At 41.1% G+C, this 22130-nt stretch overlaps 1 protein-coding gene across 6 annotated transcripts; it reads left to right on the forward strand.

Moving 5' to 3' along the window:
- The first annotated feature begins 431 nt into the window (after positions 1-431).
- LOC137926215 (heterogeneous nuclear ribonucleoprotein R-like) lies at positions 432-19869 on the forward strand. 6 transcript variants are annotated; one of them, XM_068769794.1, is made up of 16 exons: positions 432-754; positions 1181-1387; positions 1640-1751; positions 3088-3281; positions 4453-4580; positions 5027-5268; positions 7186-7321; positions 8161-8294; positions 8959-9030; positions 10382-10531; positions 11027-11172; positions 13363-13457; positions 14735-14877; positions 16916-17063; positions 19366-19421; positions 19506-19869. In XM_068769794.1, exons 3-16 carry the CDS (start codon positions 1641-1643, stop codon positions 19770-19772), a joined length of 2022 nt encoding a protein of 673 aa, XP_068625895.1. In that variant the 5' UTR covers positions 432-754; positions 1181-1387; position 1640; the 3' UTR covers positions 19773-19869. The 6 variants fall into 6 exon arrangements, with proteins under 6 accessions (XP_068625895.1, XP_068625921.1, XP_068625913.1 ...); XM_068769820.1 differs by having other exon boundaries at positions 13378-13457; XM_068769803.1 differs by lacking the exon at positions 432-754 and adding an exon at positions 766-837.
- Positions 19870-22130: the final 2261 nt, after the last annotated feature.

The following is a 22130-nucleotide window of genomic DNA, read 5'->3' on the forward strand; positions in this document are numbered from 1 at the left end:
TTGTGGTTTTTTATATTTCTTTGATAATTCTAATCAGTTACTTATACGAATTCAAAAAATATATATATTATACTAATTCTTAGAAGTGTTCCAGTTAGATAACAAAGATAAGAGGAACCAATTAGTTTTCGGTAATATTTACATATTCTAGTATCGATCGATTGCAATCGCCTTATTTTTTATTGGTATATTTTGGTATATCATAGCAAATTATTTTAAAAAGTTTAATTGTCGCAACAAAGAGTGGGCCAGTGAGTGAATCGATTACGCGTAACGAAGGTCAGCGGTCCGCGAGTGTGTGTGCGCGCGCGTGCGTGTGCGTGCGTATGCAAGTATGCAACGAGCTCGGTGCGGCGTCGTCGCTGCTGCACGCCTGCACCGCCGGTTGCAACACCCTCCCCCCTTCGCTCTCGGCTTCTCGCTCGCCGCCGTCTTGCCGCTAGCCTGTCTCACCTCGCGGCCGGCAGCCTTGCGCGACGCGCCGCGCTCTTTCACATTCAAAATTATTCGCAACCATTGCAAAAACTCTCTGTGCAATAAAATATTTTATCATTTGCTGCGGTCGCAATAAGTCTTTATACAGAGAGGATTATTAAACTTTACAAACAAATTCAAGTGCCTTTGAAAGTTTGAATGCACTCCTCGTTGCATCGAGTCCCGCGCGCGTCGTTATGAGAACCCCGTACTGGCGGTCACGTTGACGTCGCGCGGTGCCGCCATATCTGTCTCGGCCACCAAGTAGCAAAATTAATAGGTAATTATTTTCGTGTACAGTGTCTCGGCTTGATTTTATTGTTCGGTGGTTATGTGTTGAAGTGTCTTCTACATGTAGATTAGGTCTGTGCCCATTCCAATTGGATTCTTTTTGGAAATTAAGGTGCGCGCCGGCCGGTTCTTATCGGGTGCAATGCAGTTGCACTCTCAACTTATTGCAGTTTCGCATTCGGCAAACTTTCATGCGCGGAAAGTTACTAGTGTTCGTTTCTCATTACAGATGGATTGTAAAAGTGTTTTAAAGTGATTTATTTTTTAAAAAAGTGGCATGTGTTATAGTTTGTAAGGAACTTCACAGTGTACTCTGTGTTATTTCGGTCATTGACCGCCGGATTTCGCATCTCTTATTTTGTTAGTCCCGCTGTTATTTTACAGATTACGATATAATTCCGATTTTCGTTTTTAGGCTCAAAAATTGTTTCACTTCACTAGAGAAGAATGCAATGAGCCGCGCATTCGCTTTTTGAAATTTCACCTTCACCCGGATGGAATGAGGAGTGCACAGTCCTATTGTTTCACAGTTTCATATGTTTGAACATCATTTGTTTTTTTGTTTTTCGGACGATTAGAGAGTTGTCATTTTCTTCCAAAATTACAAAAATTGCAAAATAAGGTAATTATAATTTTATTTCCTTCGCTATGTAGTGCATAAAATTTTAAAAGTTATCACTGCATAAAAAAATCTATCGGCATCGCTCTCACGCGTGGCTTTCGATATTGTAATGTATGACATCATCTTTAGGCGAGCTATAGGAGGCTGAGTTCAGAAACCATTAGCCTTAAAACTTTAAATTTAGTAATAAAGTGTGATGTATGCGATTCCCGTTTAGTGCAGTGAGTGTACCAATGTTTCATAATTGTCCAGAATGGCGGAGGGTAATGGAGAGATATCTGTGGAAGAGGTCCCCGGAAAGGACTCCGATGTTGGCCGTACACCAGACTACCGCAAACTCATAGAATATGGCTTGGACTCTAAGGTAAGGAAGTAAGAACACATTCTAAATCATTTAACCTATTTTATGCTTATAACCTTATAGTAGAATAGGAAATACAATTGTGAAAAATTGTGACCGGAGTCAGTCCGGAGAAAAAATTTTAACTATGAAATGTATTAAATATTTATTCTTACAATAGAAAATCTATGTATAAGTATTATGTATGAATCTGTAGCATTCTACAAAATTGTAAATTACCTATATATGAGAAAAACATTTGAATATGTATGAGGTCTGCAATTCTGTAATATGGTTGATGCGACAAAGTTTGGGATTGGAAACAAAGGACATCAAACAATTATTTTATATCAGGTCAGAACAGGAGTCAATTGCTGTTGACCTTAGAATTATCAGAGTTTTATAAAAGTTTTGCAGGCATGTTAGAATATAATATACCCACAGTCCAAAAGATAACTCCAGATACCTTCTGATAAGATTCTTATTGGAATATGTGCTCTATTTATTACATTCATTTATTTAATATACTTTTGCTTTTTATTATTTAAAATTGTAATAACAAATGTATATTACTTTGTATAATTGTAAATGTTGATACTTATACAATTATATATTAAAAATATTGTATTTAAAAATATATTAATTCAAAATAAAATAGTAAATTTGTTATACAAGTATGTTCTTTGTACTTCAATCTTATCAAAAGGCCAGGTTCTTAGAACACATGTGAGGAGTCACATTTCCACTGGGGTTGCCATGAGAAAAAAAAATATTTGTTTAATGTGTTGCCCTGGCAGAAACTGCTTTCAATGTTGGTATATATATGTACAGTTTTTGTTGCATTTTCTGATTACTCATTGACCTCTGATCTTTTATCTATGCACCTTTAGTTTATATTTATGCCACTTACTAAATCTATCAATCACTGTTGCCATAAACAATTTTGTATGTTGTATATGTATATACATATAGTTTTCATACATATTTATAATACCTGTCTGGTGTGTACTAGAATATTTAGATGAATAACAATCAATATACTAAGTGATGCAATAAGTATATACATGACTTGTTTTCCTTATGTTTACCTGTTAGGGATTGCAGGTTTTTAAGATATTGTAGATCTTAATATATGTGTCACAGATGTTAGTCATGTTTGTTCCCAGTTTATTATTATGTTTGGTGTGTCTTCATATTTTTATAAGATGGCAACACATTTGCAGAATGCTGCTAGTATTAAAATTATTTACGTAAATGATTATCATGGGTAATAAAACGAATATAACTTCGATTATGAGTTTTATTTGTGTTAGGTTACTATATAAATGTATTTAGAATTTTCAAAGAGTTTAATTTTCAGGTGGCCGCCAAGCTTGATGATATTTATAAGACTGGAAAGCTAGCGCACGCCGAATTGGACGAGCGTGCGTTAGACGCCTTAAAAGAATTTCCATCCGACGGTGCTTTAAGTGTTCTTGGACAATTTTTAGATTCAAATCTTGAGCATGTATCTAATAAAAGTGCTTATTTATGTGGGGTTATGAAGACCTATAGGTGAGTGGTGTGATGAATATTTTTTGCATTGGCATGCCATGCTGAAATATTGGATGTACTCCAAATTGCTGGTCCGGTATGTGGGTCAGTTCCGAAAAATTGATTTTTATACTTATCGCGAAATGCGGCGTGCTTTTGGAGATATCAGTCGGCACATGTGACGCCATCTGCCGTAGTGTTGCAGACACGATGTAACTAATAATGTTTCGTCGGCAAACCGGTGGGAAATTTTCATTGCAGCCCAAGTTAATGTTACGTATTAAATGCATTGTGGGTAAAACGTTTTAATTTGTTAATTTTCATTGACTATTTACTATTAATTGTACTGTTACAAATATTAACTTACATTTTTTAATTAACGCGTGTTCATGATTTAATAACGTATTTTAAATCATATAAAGATATTTTAAATATTTAATTAATTTGGCTTGTGTGAATTGCTCGTACGGAAATATAACATTAATTTTTGAAGTATTTAGTGAAGTATCGCCGTCAGTCATGCGGTGGTTCCTCATTTGTACAATACTTTTTTATCTTCTTTTCATTGCATTACGATTCACTCAGTATTACTAGACAAAGTTAAAAATAACAGAATTGATTTCGAAAATGATTTCTCTATTGGAAAAAATGGGCTGTAAACGTTTTTCCCAAAATAGTCCTCGTGGTAACCGGGAGATTCGTAGCGAGTCTATGCTGGCTACATAAAATAAGGATTAAAAATTCATAAGCCAGGTCCTATAAAATTTATCTGCTTACAATAGCGAAGAATTAAAATGTGGCCATGCCTTGTCAATGTAAGTCAACTGTTGTTTCTCGCCAACTCCGGAGCCGGTGGTAGCTTCCTGTAGGGATAACAATGCCGACATTTTATGTTGATTGATGTTTCGAAAGTGCCAGTTATTCGAATAAAATAACGTAGGCAGATAATGTTTTACAAAGCACAGCTATATGTTAAAAAAGTAGCCGGAGGGGTTCCACTGGAATCATCATGATTTAGAAAGTAGTCTATGACAAAAAAGTCTGGGTATCTCAAGTTTAAATGACTCGTGTATTTTGATAGGGTATTTGGAAAAAATTAATAGCACGTCGGTGCAGCTGAAGTTACGTTTCAAAAATCATTAAATACCGTTTTTCGAGTTCTATCGCTTCAACTGTTTGGTTGGCGTTTCAGACAGAAAAGCAGGGCAGGCGTGCAGGGCGCGCCTGCACTGTCCTCCGCTGTCCAGCCTAAGGGCCCCGATGAGGAGAAGATCAAACAAATCCTTGCCAGGACTGGTTACTCGCTAGACGTGACCACGGGTGAGTGCAAATTTAATCTCTGGTTTGTTATATGTTCAGCTGTCTTCATCATATCAGCCGATACACACCAACTGCAATTTATAGAACTCTCCTAAACATCGTCACGATAATCGGTTTTGCGCTTTCCGAATCCAGCGACTTCCCCCGACCTTAACTCTCGGGGGAAAGGGGGGAGGGCTTCGCACATGATAAATTGAATGCAGCCTTATCTTGTAGGTTTTCTTGACACATAGAGCAATAAATGAATGACTATATGCTAACTGAGGACCCTGCAAGATGCACCCACAATATAGCCATGGTTGCGGGAAGTGGCTGGATGTACAAGATCGTGGAGGTCTTTGGGGGTAATCGTGACTTGTAGTGGGCGTCTTTGGACTGCTGTGATAATTTTGTTGGGCGACGCTTGGTAAAGTACGTGGTATGTAGAGTAATTTAACTTCTTACAGGTCAACGTAAGTATGGCGGGCCACCGCCCGGTTGGGAAGGCGGCACACCAGGCGCCGGCTGCGAGGTGTTTTGCGGCAAGATCCCAAAGGACATGTACGAGGACGAGTTGATCCCGTTGTTTGAGCGGTGTGGGACCATCTGGGATCTGCGCCTCATGATGGACCCCATGACGGGAACGAACCGCGGCTACGCCTTTGTCACCTTTACCACCCGGGAGGCCACTCAGCGAGCCGTTCAAGAGGTTGGTAAAGTTTCCCAGACTACCCTCGACTCGTTGCAGTCTTGTTGCAGTTATATTGCTGCGCCCTATCGTGAACTTGAATGCGTTTGTAAGATGTTTATTTGCTGAGTAAGTCATGCGGGCTCCGACACTGTTGGCAAATGTGGGCTGCGACCTACACGAATTGGGCAAACGATGACTCGGCGGGCCTCGAGCAACGATCGCCGTGTTACTAAATATCAATGTGTTCGTTTTGTATAATTGCCGTATTATTTACATCGGCGTCCAAGTTCGCGGAAGGGCGTGTTGGGTGTTGTTTGTCTGGAGAGTGGTAAACATTTTTCATGTGCCCATCAGTTACTCCTTGCTCATTGTGGCTAATTTCCGACCATTTTATCTCGACCGACGTATCAATTTTAAGAATCTCTTGTTTGTATACTATCTGTTTCATTCATAAGTTTGCACATTTGGCCAAGTACGACCTAACGGACGAAAGAAATTACCACCCTCTTGGATACTTTATTGATTTTGTTGCAAGAATATATTATTCCATGAAGAATGACGTCATTTATTTATCTACTACTTACAGTTTAAAAATAACACGTTGTCGCTGGCCTTAAAATTAGAGTTTACATTAAATTTAAATAGAATGTATTTGTAATTTAAGTAGATGCCGTCATCTCCGCCTCAAATGGATGTTATCAAGCACATCTGTATCAATGCGCAATGTTGAGCACTACATTCGCCAATGTATATCCCATCGTCTACCAGACGCAATTGGTGTTACCAAATTGTACATCTAAACATTAAAATGACTTTATTTTCACTGTATAATTGGTGCATTATAAATTTGAAAACGAAATTCTAATTTGACGTCTACTTTGCAGGTGACTCGCCGAATGTTTAAGTATAAATCCCTTGAACGATAACTGATTAACTGCACAATAGTTGGCCGATGGTTTGGCGGCTTCGCGTGTTCACTGCCCACGATGTTTGGATGGAGTCATTACATTAGTCTTTGCAAGTGAAACTATAATCTAAAACTTTTTGGTGATGATTTCATCCGGCGAAGTTGCCAAACAGGGGCATCATGTAAAACTACTGCGTGGCATACGTCCAGTAGTTTTGCAGGGCCCCGATCATTTGCCTGAATATGTATTCAGTCACATTTGGGAGACTTAATCTTAAGCTTCTTTCATTTATAAAGCATGACATTAATATCCCACTGACGGCGGCCATATGCATCTATCCAGACGATTTTTATTTTCTATTATTGTCACTTAGTAATGTAAACATTTGACAGTTAGCAAATGTGTGAATTTGATTTTGCATGCTTTAGATGTACATGTCTTAGAGCTCATCGTAGACCATCGCTGCCTGCAGTGTCGATCATTGTTTGTCGTTTCGATGTACGCTCTGGAAGTGTAGATGCACGCGGCCGCCGTCCCCGTGTAATCACTGAAGTTGTGTAAATGTGCAAACATAACACCTATCAACTGATCTAGCCTCGCTTGTCCTGAGATATCATCCCGTTCTCTACTATTGCACACCGTTCAATTTTGAGTTGCTTTAATTTTTTTTTTGTTACCATCACACTTGTACTCGCTTTTTTTTATTTTCACTTCATCAAACGGTCCACTTACAGGGTTAACTTTCAATTGGCTTCAAAAAGTTCTCCAGCTGAGAATTTAATATATCTCAGGCTCTCCTCTTTGCTCCGTATGAACACTTTTTTGGCTTATCATCCAAAGTACAGTTAACTCATCACGATTGGCTCTAACCGTTCATCTCACGAGGTCTGTCACGAGGTACGCGCGGAGATCAGCTCGACCCGTGGCGCTCCGGGCGACCGGTCGAAACGACCGTCGGCTCGATCGACTCCGAAATTGAATCCACCTCACTTTTTTCAAAATTTTTCCCTTGTTATTTTTCCCACAGCTCGATAATCACGAAATAAAACCTGGGAAGACTCTGAGAATTAAGATTAGCGTACCGAATCTGCGACTTTTCGTCGGCAACATTCCCAAGTCTAAAGGCAAAGAGGAGATACTGGAAGAGTTTGGTAAATTAACAGGTAAAGTGTCAATCGAATGAATTAAGGAGTTAGTTTTTTGGGTTGAGTGCGTGGGGCTTGGTGTGGACCGCTGAAGGGTGCCCCGCTTGCGTCCCGCTTGTCCCTGCGTTCCCGCCCCCGTCCCGCTCCGCTCCGCCGCCCCCCTGTCCGATCCCGTCCGCCGCCCGCACCGCTACACCCCCCTCCAGTCTGCGGGCCCGGGCGACGACCCGGCCCCGCCCATTGGCTATTCTCCCTCGAATTGTTCTTGCAGCTGAATGATTATGAAATTCGAAAGGGGAAAAAGATTGGCGTTACGGTTTCCTTTAACAATCACCGTTTATTCGTGGGGAATATCCCTAAGAATCGAGATCGGGACGATTTGTTTGAGGAGTTTACTAGGCACGCACGTAAGTCCTTGTCGAATTCATAATATGTGCTATTCAGTTTGTTCGGGGGCGAGCCTGGGGGCCGCGCGGGCGACTCGCGCGCCGACCGCCCCGCCGCGCGCACCGCCGCGTGCCCCGCCGCGCCCCGCTGGCCGCGCTCGTGCCGCCGCGCCTCCCCCGCGCCGCCCCCCGGCCGCCCCTGGCTTTCTCTAGTAGACTTGCAAATACCGAGTGTTAACCGATTGGCCTCCGCCTCGAGAATGCTCACTGGTAATGACTGGAGAATCTTGCTGTTGTTCTCTAGACTTAGACTTCTTCAGTATATGTTCTCCTAAGATATCGTTTGATTTGCTTCATATTTTCGTAGCGTTGAAGGAATGAAATTAAGCGAGGGGAGGGAAGCTTTATGTTATCTTTTATCCGAGCCCGCTCGCCCGCCCGCCGCGCTATATGAACCTTGTATGTTTGCAGCTGGACTGGTAGAAGTAATAATATATAGTTCGCCCGATGATAAGAAGAAAAATAGAGGATTTTGTTTTTTGGAATACGAGTCACACAAAGCGGCGTCGTTAGCTAAGCGTAGACTTGGAACCGGTAGGATAAAGGTACGTCCCTTTGCCATACTTACCGGTAATCACTGTCTCGGTACATCACTAGTTACTTTACTGCGTACTTATTTTGTAGCAGCATTGTATTTAATTTTTAATCTATTGTGTGGTCTTTCTTAATAATGAAAAACTATACACTCGGTACATCACTAGTTACTTTACTGCGTACTTATTTTGTAGCAGCATTGTATTTCATTTTTAATCTATTGTGTGGTTTTTCTTAATAATGAAAAACTATATGAGATAATTAAGACATATGTGAACCTGCTTGTTTCCGACTTGAAATATCAAAATATTTCGAATAACCGATAAAATGATGACTGCTCTTCTTGTTTTTATGAATCGGTGTGAAGTATGTCGATGATAAAGTTCGAATGAAACAAGTTTACAAATTGGTCTCCATTATTTTTATTGCGATCGCATTACTGGGCAATAAACATTAATATTAATATTTACTTTTCATTTTTATCTGCAATTATTGGCGCATTTCGATATTATTATTACAATTAAAATTAACAACTGTTTTTGTGCGTTTTAAATTCAGGTATATACCTGGTCTATTATACATTAGTATTTGAAATAAATGCCTCCCGTTTTCATAATTACCGGTAAAAAGCATTTTTTAGTCTTAGATAATCAATCTATACATTATGATTATTAGGTTTGGGGCTGTGATATAATAGTCGACTGGGCCGACCCCCAAGAGGAACCCGACGAGCAGACCATGAGCAAAGTAAGTAGTTTTTTTATTGTTCAAATTTGGAAGATTTTGTTTTAAGAGACATGTAACCAAATAGTTCACCATCCAAACAACCAAGTAACGGATCCATTTTTATTTTTTTACTTTCTGTATTGAGAGATGTAATTTCAAATAATTGGCATGTAACAGCCCAATTGAAAATAAAAATTTTGAAAGCTTTTTGGGTTGGCGTCAGAAACTAGACGTGATTTCGTTTATTCTAGTTTTTCATCATTAGTACATTTGTCGTGATTTAATAAAAATATGAAAAATGTGCATATTTATCAGCAATTGTTATCTATTTAAAACATTTGAAATTTTCTACGTTTTTTTGTTCAGAAATAAGTGTTTTTATGCCTTTCTAACCAGTCGGAATCTGATGAGAAATGAAATATAGTGATATCGAAACTGCTACTCCGCACCTTAACAAAGCGCGCGGCGAAACGAAGGGGATAGGATAAAGACTTTCCCTTCTATTTTCGCTTCGTCAGTCTTACATCCTAGTTCGCGACTGATGTGCTTATGCTAATTTCCTCTGCTCCCACCTCGCAGCACTTTTCTGAGACGTGGTACAGCGCTTTCGGTAGCACAATATTAAACTTCTAATCTTAACCAACTAATGCTAGAGTTTGGTGTGACAAACATTAAAACCCATACAGTACATTTTTTTTTATAATATATTGTTGTTAACTGTAATAAGGACAATCAGCAAAAGATCATAATTTTCCTTAATTATGGAGGGCGATCGGTCACCGTGCACTGCTCGTTTCGAATGTCCAGTAAGGTACTAGTTCCTCCCCCAAAGATTGCCGCGATGACCGGTCTTGCGGTGCCCTCGTCCAGCGACTTTCTGCACCCTTAGCTTTGTCGTCGGCCCACTTTTTTTTGGCATGGGGGGAGGGGGTAAGTCTTTAGGATGGACACAGGCTATGTGGGATTCCTAACTAATAAAACGCCCTCGGTGGTCTTTATTGGGTGCCTCTGTGGGGGCCGCCAGATCTACGAAACTCGCAGCTACTTCTCAGCACTGTACCAAGACACCTTCCGGAAAGAAGCTATATATGCCTCCCCCGGCATCGTCGGTCGCCGGTCCACCTAATGGAGGTTACATCCGCGCAGCGTCTACCGGCTCGTAGACCTTGAGAACTTCCCAAAGGATCTTTCGGCTTCAACGCCTTTTTTATTGGCTAATGTTTACTTCCACTGCTGCTTGCACCCAGCTTTCAAGAGAACCTAATCAACCTTGCAACCATTGATGTTACATACTAGGTTGATTTTTTTTTAAATTTTTAATTGTATGATGTTCACTATGCAGTGATTATTGAATGTGACGTATGCGTTCCAGGTGAAGGTGTTATACGTGCGGAACCTGACGCAGGAGATCACGGAGGAGGCGCTGAAGGAGGAGTTTGAGCACTACGGCACTGTGGAGCGAGTCAAGAAGATTAAGGATTACGCCTTCGTGCACTTCGAGGACAGGGACTGCGCCGTCAAGGTCAGTAGTCAATTTAAGGGTCTCACAGGTCAGTTTCGCCAAGCTGATCTATGGGCTATTCACTCCTAGTTATTTTCGTGAGGGGACTTTTACAGAATATGCCGGCGCTTTAAATATTGTCTTAAGCACGATGAACATCAGACAAGTTCTTCAAGCTCCTTCGTTGTTTCTGACCTCCAAGGGTTTGGCTAAGTGAACGACGAAAGTCCTAACTCTTGACTAGACTCTTTTTCCCTCTAGGCTCACTATCCTACTAAGCCTTATTCTCAAATACAACACTAAGTATTCAAGTAACTAAGGTATTAATTAGATGCCAAGTTAGTTAGCTAAGTTTGTTTTTGCAGTCAGATTTGAGCGGTTGATTATATTGTGAAGTCATAATATAAGACCTCAATCTGATTCTAATTCTCATCAAATTTGACCCTGGCAAACATGTCAAAGTTGGGTCCATATTAATAATACAAATAAATGACGAGTTGTAACAATTCCCACCAGGCAATGCAAGAGCTGGATGGAAAGGAGATGGGCGGCGCGCGGCTGGAGGTGTCGCTCGCCAAACCCCCCTCCGACAAGAAGAAAAAAGAGGAGATATTGCGTGCCCGTGAACGTCGCATGACGCAGATGATCTATGGACGAGGCGGGTGAGTGTCGTTTTTCATTTCCAATGATCTCCCACTACAATGATTCTATTTCTCTACCTCGTGGAACAGATACAAAGAGAAATTTAAATTGTATATGTAGTTTTCAAGTATATTTTACTGCAACATGGTTATTCAGGTGTAAATGGAGTGTCTCGCGATACAAAATAGTTTGGACTCCGGTGCTTTTACCACGCACAGCGAAACAAAACTATGTGAAGACCACAAAAAATTACTGGCAACACTTTACAGCAACAGTTCCTTGAGGGAAGAGAATATCTATGGGATATACTTATAATTATATATAAATAGCTTGTCAAGTATGTTAAGTAACTGATTGACGAACATGGAATGATGAATTGATGAAGATGATGGATTGATGAAGGGTTACCATTACTATCACTACTTATCACGAGCAAGAATGATAGAAATAAACAAATTCCAATTTTTTTTAAAAGTTTATAGTGAAATTCGACATAATACCATAGTTTTGTTGCCTGTAAAGCTGGCGTGGTTCAAATCATGTTCATTCCTGCAGTAAATAACCCCTGAAGTTGAAAGTTTTACGCAAATCATATTTTTAAGTTTTAAGCATATTAATAAAACAAAATCGTAATTAAAAATGTTACATTTTTGTTACCCAGTACTTTTTATAAACATGATATTTCCAAACAGTTTGTTACAATAAGATTAAATTGGAACATACTTAACAAGTTATTTAAGTTAGAAAAGTTTTTAAAATTGGAACCAAAATTTTTATAGCACAAAGGCAAAATAGGTGCCAATTTTAGACCTATGTTCTCACTGCTTAACTGTAATGTGTTGTAATGGATTGTTTATATGCTGTATATCCACGAAGAAACTCTAATGATACTAGGCATAGTACAGAGGCTGGGGGGAGCACAAATCACGCCAAAATAGTATAAAATAGCTTGAATATCTTACCAATATAATAATACTAATAAATCATGTGTTATATAAAGGATTACAATTCATTTTTCAGGCAATGGATTAATTACATAATTACATTTTAATTTTTATTGCAGACTGTTTATTATCAAAATTAATGTGTTTGTTCATTTTAATTCTTATTTTTATTTATTATAAATTTCTTAAATTTTTAGACACAATTTAATTATTGTGCTATTTATTACCCGAATAATTGAAAAAAAAAACAATATACGAAACTATCTATTCTAGCGGTATAAATAGATAGCTAGAGCGAGACGAACTGCATTTGCCTATATAAATATAATACCAGGGGTTCACGCCGTAAAGTCACTACTGTTAGAGCGGGACGGAGGATATGCAACGGTACATAGATAACTAGATGTAGGCGGGGGATATTTGAATATAATGTTACGACACGCGGCGGTTACCAAGTAAACAAGGTGGACAGTGTTAGATATCCGGGAATGTTAGAGTAAGACAAAAGACGTGAACGATAGAGACGAAGATTGATCGATTATAATCTCTATAGAATTTAAAAAAAATGGGCTTTAATGTATAAGATCATTTATTTGGGATTATAAATCATTAAAGTTTTAGTACATAAATTAATTTCTGATTAAACATTTTATAAAATTTAAACCAGACCCAGTAAAAAAAAATATTATTATTAATATTCCTTAGTATTTATGACGTAATTGTACAATATTACAATTAAATAATAAAAGGGCGGTGATAAATATTTTTTCTATTAAGCATGTACTCGTTAAAATTATTACACCATTAGTGCATGGGAGGGGGAATAGGTTAGTGGGAAGGGTATGCATGAATGCAAGTGGCGCGTTGCACTCGAAAAGGTTCACGCCCTTTCTCCGAACAGAGTAGTTATCTACCACTCGACATAATAAATCAGGCGTCGTATCTGATGGGTTTAGTTTAGTAGTTTTTATATTTATTACCTCGAGGATTCTGGATCTTAAAGCACTTTTCTGTACAAGATGGACAGGCTCTCAGCGCCCAGTAAGAATCGATTGTAGTAATTGCACTCGGAGAGAAGTAAATATCAATTAGTCTATATTACGTCAGACGTCACAAATGACAAATATTTTTTTTGAATATTAGCTGAAACAAAGGTGTAAACAATTAAGGGCTTCAGTTGCCAGCGCGGTATATAGTTGCACTCGGCTGTGTATTTCGGGGCGTCTGTGTGGAGGCGTGTGGGTAACGTCGCTGTGTAACATTCAGATTTGATTGGTGCAGCTGCTCGCCGGTGCACGGCGCGCTGCGCGGACGCACGCCGCAGCCGCAGCCGCGCCCGCCTGCCGCCCGCGGCGACTACGGTTAGTACACGCGCACTCAGGCACGCACACACCGACACGCGCCGACACGCACACCACACGCGCGTTACACGTGCCGTGTGGAGTGCCCTGTTGATGTTCACGTACGCACACACGTGTCACGAGTGCGTACGACACGAATACCCGCGATTTGCGTCACGTGATCGCTTCAAGGTCTCTTATTCACGCGAGGAACGTTCGAGAGTCTTCCGTTTGTCCAAGGTGAAATCGTTTCAGTATAAAATTGTATCGAATTTAATAGCAAGAACAGTATGTAATGTGCATGTGACGTCACAATCTGGACGTCCTCTCGGGTGAATTTCTTTGAAGCGAACGTGACCCTGAACCGGCGCAGACGCAAGCGGACGCTGGCCCCAAGTGTGTTATATTAAACTTTGTTTTACGAATAGAGATTTTAGTTTGTTTTTGGCAAAATATTTTCATCGATCTTACACAATTAAATATTTTACAATATGGAGTTTTAATAATGTTCGCGTTATAATTTACTCGTGTAGCCAGAGTCTGTGCGTGTCGACAGCGGGCGCCGTTTGGTGGCACGCGAGCGAGGTGAAGCGACGCTTTGCCCGCTGTGACGGTTTTTTTACACATACACAATCATACACAATATATATCGTACACGGTGTGGTCTCCACGCGCACATTTGCAAACTTTGCTACTGATCCCTTACTAACAATGTGGTTGCGACTGTACCTGTATTTTAAGAAACTAGATTATATTGTTATTACCTTCGCGGTATGTAAAACGGAGTACAGTCTCAACCGAGAAACACGTACCACTAACGCTATTGTCTAGGCTAGAAAATAATATTGAGCTAGGCTTAGGACACTGCATGGTTTCGGACTAAATCCGTAGAGACAGCAAGACGAGTTCCGAGATGTAAGCCGAGATGACAGGGCGACACGATGTTTTATGTAATAACAAAGTTAACCGTCTACCCAGTGCATGCGTCATGAGTTGTAATCATTCATCAAGTCGTCGGGCGTGGTCACGGTGGTGGGATGATCATTGAAAAGTTTGGAAGGCAGTCGGGAAGGGCATCAAAATTCAAAATTGGCGCGCACAGGAAGCTGCATGTTGTTTCCGTGTGTCTCTGATGTGTTGACTGCGCTTGAGCCCCACCAGGTGTGTGTTTACGCTAAGGAGCGGGTGTCGCCGCCCGCCCCGCGCGCGCGTGCGGCCGCCGCCGCCAGCCCCAGGTAGCTTGTAAGTTAGCGTTAGTTTAGCTTAGCCTCTAAAAGGCCTGTGTTGTGTGTTTATAGATTATGATTACGACTATTACGGGTACGGGGATTACCGAGGTGGCTACAATGAGCCATTTTACCGGTACGATGAGTTCTATTTTGATTACGCGGGGCCACCGCAACCGTCCGCCGTCCGCCAGCCTCCCAACAGAGCGCAACCGGTGGGTCCCACACACACTAACTAATGTTATCATATTATTTTACTAGTCACTAGACGCTGTACTCATCATTACCTTTCGAATTTTGAGTTGCGAAATTTTTTCATCCGTTCAGTTTATTTATTTTTGGTTGAACCCATCCCAGAATGGAGTCAGTGACTCGGTAAAGAACGGTAGTGTGTAGGCCTGACGGTGGTGACCGAGAGCGGCGGCGGGCCGCGGGCCCCCGGGCCCGTGCCGCCCGCCGGCCCGCGCCGCTGCGTCCCGCCCCGCTTCGCTTCCCGCTCGTCACTAACCCGTCGTAACACGCTTGAGCTTTGCCTGCACCCTGCCGCGGACTTTCCACCTCCCCCCGCCCTGCTTGTCCCGGCCCGAACCACAATTGCAATGTTTAACGAGGTAGCGAATGTGTTGCGAAGACTTACTGACCCGCTTTGGTACATGCCTCACTCAGGAAGACGAGCTCGCGCTCGGGCCCAACTCGCTTTACTACGATCTAACCGGAGGCATTCAGGTACCGGACTTCAATATGTAATGGTATATTTACCTCCTGCAAAATGAACGTACCGTTCCGATCGTTACACTTGTGTACTTGTTGTCGTAGTCTGACTGTACCTGTACTTTACTCTTGCGGTATCTTTGTCCGTTCAGTAGACAAGCATTTTGACAGTAGCGTTTCGGTATCCTAGGTACCTGATTGTTTCATCGTATAACCTGAAGCCCATTTGTACATATTGGTGATTATTTTGGTGTGTACCCGCAGAAACATTCATTGTTGTTGTAACTCGTTACTTCACAGCATGACCGTTCAGTTGATTGTGTAGTCCGCAATCGCGCATTCTTATGTAGTTTTATTTATAAATGTAATGTAAGGAAGTGTTATTGTAACCTTAGATTAGTTGTTCCTAGAATTACTTTATTATTATACATCCATTTATTCGCTGCAAAATTAACGATGTGTTTTTGGTCTAAGAGATACGTTAGTTTTTCAGCGAAAATTTAAAAATAAAATTACGTTTCCACTTTGCGATGGAGATTGCGCTTTGGTACGCACCGGATCGCGTACCGGTTTATTTGCAGCTGTCGCATTGTGTAAGACGATTTTTGTTGTGGCCGAATAATCAGCACGGTTATTTTATTGGCATTGCTTCTAAGATAAGAATGTGCTATTATATGGTTGTTATATTCTCGATAATTTATTACACTGTACAACACTGGCAGTTTTTTTTTTCAACTGCCGGAGTTGTTTTTTTTTTTAAATTTCGCACTTACTGCCGCTACCACTGACAAGCACTTACACACGCCGTTCTATCGTCATGCTCCTCGATATGTTGGTAATGATGTGCAAATGTAAAATTGTCTTTTTACCTTGTAATAGAATACTGTTTGAATATGCACTAGTGTTGCAATAAGCGTCAAAACTTAGATATACGATGCATGCGGTGCATTTACATATTTTATCTATGCCCAGTTCCAATTTTGATACATCTTTCTTCAGTACCACTCTATTAGTCAATTTACGTCAATCCGTTATACGCATGAAGGTACGGGAGATAGATTTGTCTTAATGCGTCTTTGTAAACAAGTAATCTTTTAATACCTAACACAATTTGAAATTATGTAATAAATTGGTGCGTCGATGGCTTTTTTTTTAATTAATTGATGTATATGTATAATTATCTGTGGTAACACTAGTGCATTTTTAAAAGTATGTGGTACGAGTTATTGGTGCCCTTGCGGGGGGGCCCTTGAAGCTAGTTAATACACGGAGCGACCGAAGCGTTGTAAGAGCTCGGTGGCCTCTCCGGTGAAGAGTATGCAGCGAGTCTACGTGCTTTGCTCCCTAAGAGGTCTAAGGCTAGGCGCCTTCTGCGACCTGGTACCTCGAACTCGCGGAATAATCGAAAAAAATTTAGTAAGGCGATTGTCATCAACTGTTCGCCTCTACTGGCACACTTCACTCGGGAGCACGACGATAGATAGCGCGTGGTGTGGTGGTGGTGCCAGTGGTAGCGTGTCGAGTGTGACCGTGTGCGTACAGGGTGGGTCATGTGGGACGGGCGCGCGATGGGCGCGGCGCGCGGCGGCGGGCGCGGCTGGGGCCCGTGGTGGTGCGCGGCGCGCCGCTCGTGGCCGCCGCACGCCCAGCGCCATGCGTGGCAACCCCCGCGCCAAGCCAAGTTTACCAGGTTAGTGAAACGCTGCTCAAACTTTCAAAGTACTCCGCTGTTCAGACAGACAAGCAATCTCTTTACAGGTACACTCGTTATAATTTCTATTTTCAGACGTCCACTGCTGGACATATATAGGTCTCCGCCATAGATTTTCAATAGGAGCGATTGAGAGCGACCTGCATCCAGCGTGTTCGGTTCACTAATGCTTGGACAGAATTCAATCTCCTTTTGAACACTAAGCTTCAGCAGAGAAACCAGAAACCAGGTGCACACATGCTTAGAAACGTTATCTCTGGAATACACTAATGCTCAAACTGTTCACCTTCATAGTAAATAATTGCTCAGACAATCTCCATTTGAGTACGCACGATAAATAATCTTTTTAAGACTACACCCCCTGCGCAGACAAACAATTTCCCTCAGTGTACACCGCTTCCCAGAAAACAATCTCCCTCAGAGTACATCGCTGCTTAGACAAATAATCTCCTTTAGAGTATACCGCTTCTCAGACAAATAATCACCCTCACAGTACACCGCTGCTCAGACAATCTCCTTCGGAGAACGTCACTGCTCAGACAATCTCCTTCAGAGAACGTCACTGCTCAGACAATCCCCTCCGGAGAACGTCACTGCTCAGACAATCCACTCCGGAGAACGTCACTGCTCAGACAATCCACTCCGGAGAACGTCACTGCTCAGACAATCTCCTCCGGAGAACGTCACTGCTCAGACAATCTCCTCCGGAGAACGTCACTGCTCAGACAATACCCTCCGGAGAACGTCACTGTTCAATACCCTCCGGAGAACGTCACTGCTCAGACAATCCCCATCGGAAAACGTCACTGCTCAGACAAATAATCTCCATTAGAGAACGTCGATGCTCAAAAAACAATCTCCTTTAGAGTACAGCCCCTGCTCAGACAAACAATCTCCCTCAAAGTACACCGCCGCTCAGACAATCTTTCAGGCATATGTTATATCCTATAGTGAATATCATTGTTCCAAGGTCTTTATAAGTTCATCATTGCTAACCGGAAAATCTCACCAATGCTGAATGGCTCAGTCAGAGAAATTCAACCCTATGGAGTTAATGAACATGCCATCTTTTCTCTTGGCTTTATATGTTTGATAGCGGTTATCGGGTGATCGAGAAAGTCATCTAATCAAATACCTTATTATTTAGACCTTTATTGCGTAGTCTGCAATTGTACGCTGATAATTGTTTTATTTATTAATAATATTTTGTGATGTTTATTTTTCAATCAGTTTGATTTACAAGAAATAATTTCATTTTTAAGTTAAGTGTCATAGATCGGAGACCCAGAACCCACCAGTGTTACATTGCTTATGCAATCACAACGGCCAGAGAATTAATAATTAAAATTCAAAATTAAACCCCGAAAACATTGGACTCTCTCTCGGTCGACCTGCTCTTTACGCGACGTGTTCTGATCCTTCTCCTTTTATTTCAGCTTGTTTGATGGTTTGCGTCTAGTCTGGATTATTATTTGTGTATCGGTAACTATCCTCTACCTTTATTCCTACCTCACCGCTCTCCCACAAACTTTAACACGTGCTGAGCTTTGATTTAAGCTCGATCGAGCGGAGTCCTATGTTTTTGTTCGCCTTTTAAAGTTTGTGGGAGGACTTCCATTTTATTAGGTTTTTCCTGTACAATTAGATTGCAACTGTTTCCTACTTTCCTTTCCAATACAATACTAGGGTATTTACTATTTAGTAGTTGATAGACTATTTATTTTAATATAGACAACTAAACTTTTGGATTATAGATTAAGTATAATATTGGTTACAATTTTCTTAAAACAGAAAATTAAAAATACGTTACTATAGTTCCTAATCAAAATAGCGCGAGCACGCGTTCTTGGTGATTAAGTGAACTTGGTTTAAAATAAGATTTGAATACAGAATTATCGTAGGACGATTTCCAGAGTCCGAAGGCTCTTTATTCTTATTTTGCTCGATAGCGCCAATCAAAATAATAAAAAAGTAAAATGAATATTTTTGATTGTAATTTACCTAATTATTTTGTTCGTTAAATTGGATATAATCAGCTCAAACCTTAGTCAGGTATTTGTTACCTGCCTAAGTTCTGCCCTCTCTGGCGGCCTTGAGTCGGAATACTAGATGGGTGGTATCAATGATTGACAGCCCAAGTCCACTCCTGGGCACTTTAGCTTATTTACTCTTGGGAAATAGTACAAGCCAGGTCGAAATACATCTGTAGAAATATTTTGTTTATCGTTCGCAACACGTGAGCGCTGCAAAGTGTGAAGTGAGTCGTGTGTGCTGTGCGCAGGTAAACGCAAGTTGGACGGGGGCCACCAGCACGTTGGGGGGGAGACGAAGCGGCGCCTGGGGGCGGCGGCGGCGGCGGCGTGCGGCTGGGGCGAGCCGCTGGCGCAGCAGCCGCTGGGCAGCTAGCCGCCGCCGCCGCGCCCCACCGTCGCCCCCCGCCGCTCCCCGCCGCTCCCCGCTGCCCCCCGCCGCCCGCCGCGCGCGACCCCTGTCTGGAGACACTACAAGCTGCGCAGGGGAGCACTCGCGCGCCGCTGCCGGGCGGCGGCCCACGGCCACGTTTACGTCCGGTCCTCGCGCTCGCATCGAGGATCGCTCCACTCTTTTTTTTCTATATATGTGTTTTTTTATTTGATTTTCACGTTTTCAATTTTGTATCGCATCGATTCCGTAAAAATCTTAAAGTAGGACGTTATGCAATGTTCCGGCGCATGTCTGCGTATATGTATACTTAACTTTATGTTTGTGAGGCGCGCGGTCGCGGTTCCCGTTGGCGGCCGCGCGCCGGGTCGCGGGCCCGTGACTGTCTGTTTTTACTTCATGTTATTCAATATATTTTATTCCTGCGAACGCATTTTGCGATGTGATGTGTATTTTAGCAGTAATTATTATATTATAAGGAGTTTGACTGTTGTTTTTTTGACATACTTACAACTTAGGACGATAACATAGAACGATCTAATGCAATGAACTCTGTACGACCAGCAATTACAATTACGGCTAAAATGTAACACATTGATGTACTCGACAACATTTCCCGACTGTGTTCCTGCTTAAGTTTTTTGCTTTATTTTTATTACATATTTCCATTTAAAAATACATTTAGTGTGACAAAGTAGTATTGTAAAGTTCAGGACTTCTGTAACGTTACTGCTGTACGAAACGTTTTGTACTTGACCTGGACCCACATAGCATGCCCGTACGGTTAGACTTGTATCAACCTTGTATCAGTTTAATGTGGAATAAATTTGCAAAACTGTGTTTGCCTTATTACCAAATTTGTTTTTATTCTATCTTTTCTTTATCTGTATGCACTTCCGCTTGAAATGAACTTTCCATTGCCTCTTTATTTTGCAAATTAAAAATTGTATTCGATTTCCGCCTAAACCCCTGACTAAATTAGTAACGATTAAAACTAAAGTTAGTTTAAATGTAAATAAGTTTTGTTTGCATTGCCTCTAGTAGATTTTTTTACCCTTTGACTTGAAATTTTAGTGGACGATACTATTTTGTTTAAGATGAGATCCTCATATTGGTATCTACCTTTTGGAAAAATGTGGGGAAAACAATTACAGTACTTGTTTTGTGTCAAAATCTCGAATCAAACGCCCGACTTGTTTTGTGTCAAAATCTCGTATGAAACACCTAACTTCTTTTGGGTCAAAAGCTCATATTGGACACTACTTGTTTTGTGTCAAAATCTCGTATCAAACACCTGACTTCTTTTGAGTCAAAAGCTCATATCGGACACTTCTTTTTTGTGTCAAAATCTCGTATCAAACACCAGACTTCTTTCGGGTCAAAAGCTCATATCGGACACTTCTTTTTTGTGTCAAAATCTCGTATCGAACACCTGACTTCTTTCGAGTCAAAAGCTCATATCGGACACTACTTGTTTTGTGTCAAAATCTCGTATCAAACACCTGACTTCTTTTGAGTCAAAAGCTCATATCGGACACTTCTTTTTTGTGTCAAAATCTCGTATCAAACACCAGACTTCTTTCGGGTCAAAAGCTCATATCGGACACTTCTTTTTTGTGTCAAAATCTCGTATCGAACACCTGACTTCTTTCGAGTCAAAAGCTCATATCGGACACTACTTGTTTTGTGTCAAAATCTCGTATCAAACACCTGACTTCTTTTGAGTCAAAAGCTCATATCGGACACTTCTTTTTTGTGTCAAAATCTCGTATCAAACACCAGACTTCTTTCGGGTCAAAAGCTCATATCGGACACTTCTTTTTTGTGTCAAAATCTCGTATCGAACACCTGACTTCTTTCGAGTCAAAAGCTCATATCGGACACTACTTGTTTTGTGTCAAAATCTCGTATCAAACACCTGACTTCTTTTGAGTCAAAAGCTCATATCGGACACTTCTTTTTTGTGTCAAAATCTCGTATCAAACACCAGACTTCTTTCGGGTCAAAAGCTCATATCGGACACTTCTTTTTTGTGTCAAAATCTCGTATCGAACACCTGACTTCTTTCGAGTCAAAAGCTCATATCGGACACTACTTGTTTTGTGTCAAAATCTCGTATCAAACACCTGACTTCTTTTGAGTCAAAAGCTCATATCGGACACTTCTTTTTTGTGTCAAAATCTCGTATCAAACACCAGACTTCTTTCGGGTCAAAAGCTCATATCGGACACTTCTTTTTTGTGTCAAAATCTCGTATCGAACACCTGACTTCTTTCGAGTCAAAAGCTCATATCGGACACTACTTGTTTTGTGTCAAAATCTCGTATCAAACACCTGACTTCTTTCGGGTCAAAAGCTCATATCGGACACTACTTGTTTTGTGTCAAAATCTCGTATCAAACACCTGACTTCTTTTGGGTCAAAAGCTCATATCGGACACTTCTTTTTTGTGTCAAAATCTCGTATCGAACACCTGACTTCTTTCGAGTCAAAAGCTCATATCGGACACTACTTGTTTTGTGTCAAAATCTCGTATCAAACACCTGACTTCTTTCGGGTCAAAAGCTCATCGGACACTACTTGTTTTGTGTCAAAATCTCGTATCAAACACCTGACTTCTTTCGG

The sequence above is a fragment of the Battus philenor genome, unplaced genomic scaffold, assembly GCF_028537555.1.
Source record: "Battus philenor isolate CCGP_79_NKW_IND1 unplaced genomic scaffold, ilBatPhil1.0.hap1 SCAF_10, whole genome shotgun sequence".
NCBI lineage: Eukaryota > Metazoa > Arthropoda > Insecta > Lepidoptera > Papilionidae > Battus > Battus philenor.

Coding starts and splice junctions, on each gene's coding strand:
- LOC137926215 (XM_068769794.1), top strand. CDS start 1,641: ATGGCGGAGGGTAATGGAGAGATATCTGTGGAAGAGGTCCCCGGAAAG. Junction 7,322..8,160: donor AGAGTTTGGTAAATTAACAG/GTAAAGTGTCAA, acceptor GTATGTTTGCAG/CTGGACTGGTAGAAGTAATA. Junction 13,458..14,734: donor TGCCGCCCGCGGCGACTACG/GTTAGTACACGC, acceptor GTGTGTTTATAG/ATTATGATTACGACTATTAC.